This window comes from Apium graveolens, chromosome 6 (assembly GCF_009905375.1).
Source record: "Apium graveolens cultivar Ventura chromosome 6, ASM990537v1, whole genome shotgun sequence".
Taxonomy (NCBI): domain Eukaryota; kingdom Viridiplantae; phylum Streptophyta; class Magnoliopsida; order Apiales; family Apiaceae; genus Apium; species Apium graveolens.
Genome location: NC_133652.1, coordinates 41,222,564 through 41,226,180, shown reverse-complemented (window position 1 = coordinate 41,226,180; position 3,617 = coordinate 41,222,564). Strand labels below are relative to the sequence as shown.

At 34.9% G+C, this 3,617-nt stretch overlaps 1 protein-coding gene across 1 annotated transcript; it reads left to right on the top strand.

Moving 5' to 3' along the window:
* Positions 1-1,177: 1,177 nt before the first annotated feature.
* Positions 1,178-2,986, top strand: LOC141668140 (UDP-glycosyltransferase 101-like). The gene is made up of 2 exons (XM_074474842.1): positions 1,178-2,159; positions 2,380-2,986. Exons 1-2 carry the CDS (start codon positions 1,305-1,307, stop codon positions 2,944-2,946), a joined length of 1,422 nt encoding a protein of 473 aa, XP_074330943.1. The 5' UTR covers positions 1,178-1,304; the 3' UTR covers positions 2,947-2,986.
* The last annotated feature ends 631 nt before the right edge of the window (positions 2,987-3,617 follow it).

Below are 3,617 nucleotides of genomic sequence, written 5' to 3'. Positions count from 1 at the left end.
GATACGGATAATATCCGTTTTTTCGGATACGGATAATATACGCTTTTTTTTTGGATACGGATGCAGATTTTTTGGACGAATATCGGATTTTTCGAATTTTTTTGACGGCCCTAATCTGTATTGGGCTTTGGACAAAAATTCCATATGTAATTAATGCGACATTTAATCTATTTTTAGGATATATTTTTTATCCATATCAAATATTAAAATCTTTCCCTTGTTTCATAATGTGATTTTATTTTGAACTTCTGAATTTGGTCAAATAAATAATTGAATATGCAAAAGAATTGGAATCTGTATTTGAAATTAAATTTTGATATTTAAAATTGAAATATTAAAATATAAATATTTAACTAAAATTTTCACCTTAGTTTCATTTTTTTTGAAATTTTGAATTTGGTCAAATAATTTGATTGAATAAATTAAAAAAATTCAAATTTACATTTAACATTAAAATTTATATTTCAAATTAAGATATTCAAAAATAAGTATGAAAATGAAAAAGTCAAAACGTAAATGCAAATTCATGTAATTTAAAATTATAATTTAAATAAAATGAAGGTTCTCGAACAATATATAAAGTACTTCTAGCGGCAGGATGTCTGCTAATCATGCGACCAGGTGATGTATTATACAGGTAAATACTGCACTGTAATTAACAATGAAAGCTCACTTTATTGCGGGTTCGAATTTTAGTTACATGTTTGTTTGGGTTGTCAAAACCATTAATGCAAAGAAATAAGATTGATAACTTCAAGGTAGCATAATTGAACACGTGTTTGTATCAACAACTCGTGAGGTCAGCGCCTACTCAGCAGAATTTTTGTCGTCAATGACGCATGCATCTACGTATTATATACAGTTGCGGATATAGTCCGGCAGCATTTATGGTTGCCGGCCTAGTTGAGCAGAAACCTTTAGCCAGAAAACTATATACTGTATATTTTAGATTTTGTCATACTTTGAAAAAACCAAGAGCAGGTTCAATTCTTATCGAACGTGATTCGCATATTGCATAAATCTGTTTCGTTTATGCAGAAATAATAAAATTGAATATGACGAAAAGAAACATATATCATATATGTATACGAGACAAAAGAGAAAGATGCGGAAAAGAAAATCAAGTTATTCTCGGATCATAATTTAACTGGTAGATCATAAGTTACCTATACACAGACTAATTTATGTTGAGAGGCGAACATAGGACTCGTTCTCCATTCTTTCCTCTATCTGTATACCACAAATCAATTATCTCCGCCGTTCTTTTATAACCTCTATGCTGCGAAAATTTGCTAGAATATATAATGAAAACAACACAAGTTATATTTGTTCCAGCACCGGCAATCGGACATCTAGTGTCCATGGTTGAGATGGCCAAGCTGCTCATCACTAGATATCAACATCTCTCTGCAACCATCTTAGTGGCTAACTTTGCCTACAACACAGGCGTAGGTAGTTATGTCGAATCACTCCCTAAAAATCCTTCTCGTTTCAAAATAATTCAACTTCCGGACACTGATCCTACCACATACATGTCCAACCCACGCCATTACATCCTCACTGCGCTCATCGACAGTCAGAAGCCTAACATCAGAAACATCCTGCAGGACTTAACTCGAACAACTGGGGTTGCTGCATTTGTTGTCGATATATTGTCCATTCCTATCATGGATATAGGAAATGAGTTAAGTGTACCGACCTACGTTTACTGTCCTGCTGGAGCCAGTTTTTTAAGCACAGGGTTTCATGTGCAAAGCCTGCAAGATGATTGCGATAAAGACTTGACTGAGTTCAATAATTCAGACAAGTTTTTACACTTTCCAGGTTTTAGTAAACCGGTACCTGCTAAGGTGTTGCCATGCATGTTACTGGATAAAGAAGGTGGATCGGACTTGATGTTGGGAATTTTTAAAAGGTCCAGAGATGCGAAGGGCATAATTGTCAATTCATTTGTTGAATTGGAATCTTTGGCACTTCATTCTCTTGTAGCTGATCCTAAGGTTCCAGAAGTATACTCTGTGGGACCCATATTAAATGTTGCCGGCCAAGGACATGATGCCGATGAGGTAAAGGACATCCTTGGCTGGCTGGATTGTCAACCGCCATCTTCTGTTGTTTTTTTGTGCTTTGGCAGTTTTGGTGGATTTCATGACAATCAGGTCAGTTTTTGAAAGGCGCTTTCTTTAATTTACATATTAACATTGCGTATAATTGTCAATCAATTATAAATTTGTTATTTCTGTAAAAGTTTTCTAAAAATTTATTTTTTGACGTTTGTTTTTTTGCTTGTATGAATTAGTGTAGTTTATGAACTATAATTAAAACGAATAAGTAAAGAAGATGAATTATTATGAGTATTTAATTTAATATATGAAACAGCTGAAGGAGACAGCATTGGCACTTGAGAGCAGTGGACACCGTTTTCTATGGTCCATACGTTCTCCTTTGGCACAACCCAAGACACATTACACAAACTTGGACGAGATTCTTCCCCCCGGATTTCTAGAAAGAACAGACTCGACAGGAAAAGTAATCGGATGGGCGCCACAGGTGACAGTGTTATCGCACAATGCTGTTGGAGGATTTGTGTCTCATTGCGGTTGGAACTCGACAATGGAGAGTATATGGCATGGGGTGCCTATTGCCACATGGCCAATCTATGCCGAGCAACAGCTAAATGCTTTCGAGCTGGTACATGAGCTGGGACTCGCAGTAGAAGTCGAAATGGAGTACTCGAATGAATTTAGCATGGTGAATAATGGAATTGTTAAGGCCAAAGAACTTGAGATGGTGATAAGGAAGCTGATGTTGGATGAAAATGCGAGTCAAATTAGAAGAAAAGTTAACAAGATGAAGGAATTGAGTAGGGTGGCTATGGCGGAAAATGGGTCATCTTATGCTTCTCTAGGGAAACTTGTTGAAGATATTGTTAAAGAGCGTGCATAACTATATGCATATGTTTGGACATTGGTCAATTTGTTTGTTGCACAATATTATGAGGGCTACTTTCGTGCTAAATTCTCTATAATTGAATATTTTTTGGCCAAGTTATGAATTCAGCGTACTTGAAGGATATTGGAGATATCGTCATGAACTTGAACCACTTTAAAACCCTGATTTAAGTTTTAAAAACTTGGCAGGAATCTAATTCACAAAAATCTGAAATGATTAATCTAACTTGTTCTACATATGCACACTTTGCAAGAGCATTATAAACTGATTGTTTAATTGTTTACTTTCTGTAATTATTTACTTTCCATAAATTGTTTAAAATCGCCGCTCATTGTTTTACTTAATTCAACTTATTGTTTAGTTCAACTAAAGAACATTTTGTACAAATAGTTGATTGTAGCACAAGCAAACTCAGTGGCTCAAATAATGGGATTAAGAAGTTGCAGCTATATTATAGTGCTTTATATAAATTGTCTTAGTCTCGAGTTCAATTGCTTGTAATTTTTTCGAGTAAATTGCAATCTGTGTACCTGAAGTTTGCTGAATATGCACTTATGTACCTGTATTTTTAAATCTAGCAAAAAGCAGGCCAAAGTTGCCAAAATGCTGCAATTAGCATACATCCGTGAACTTTGTGTTAATGCCGTCTATGAGCAATAAAAATG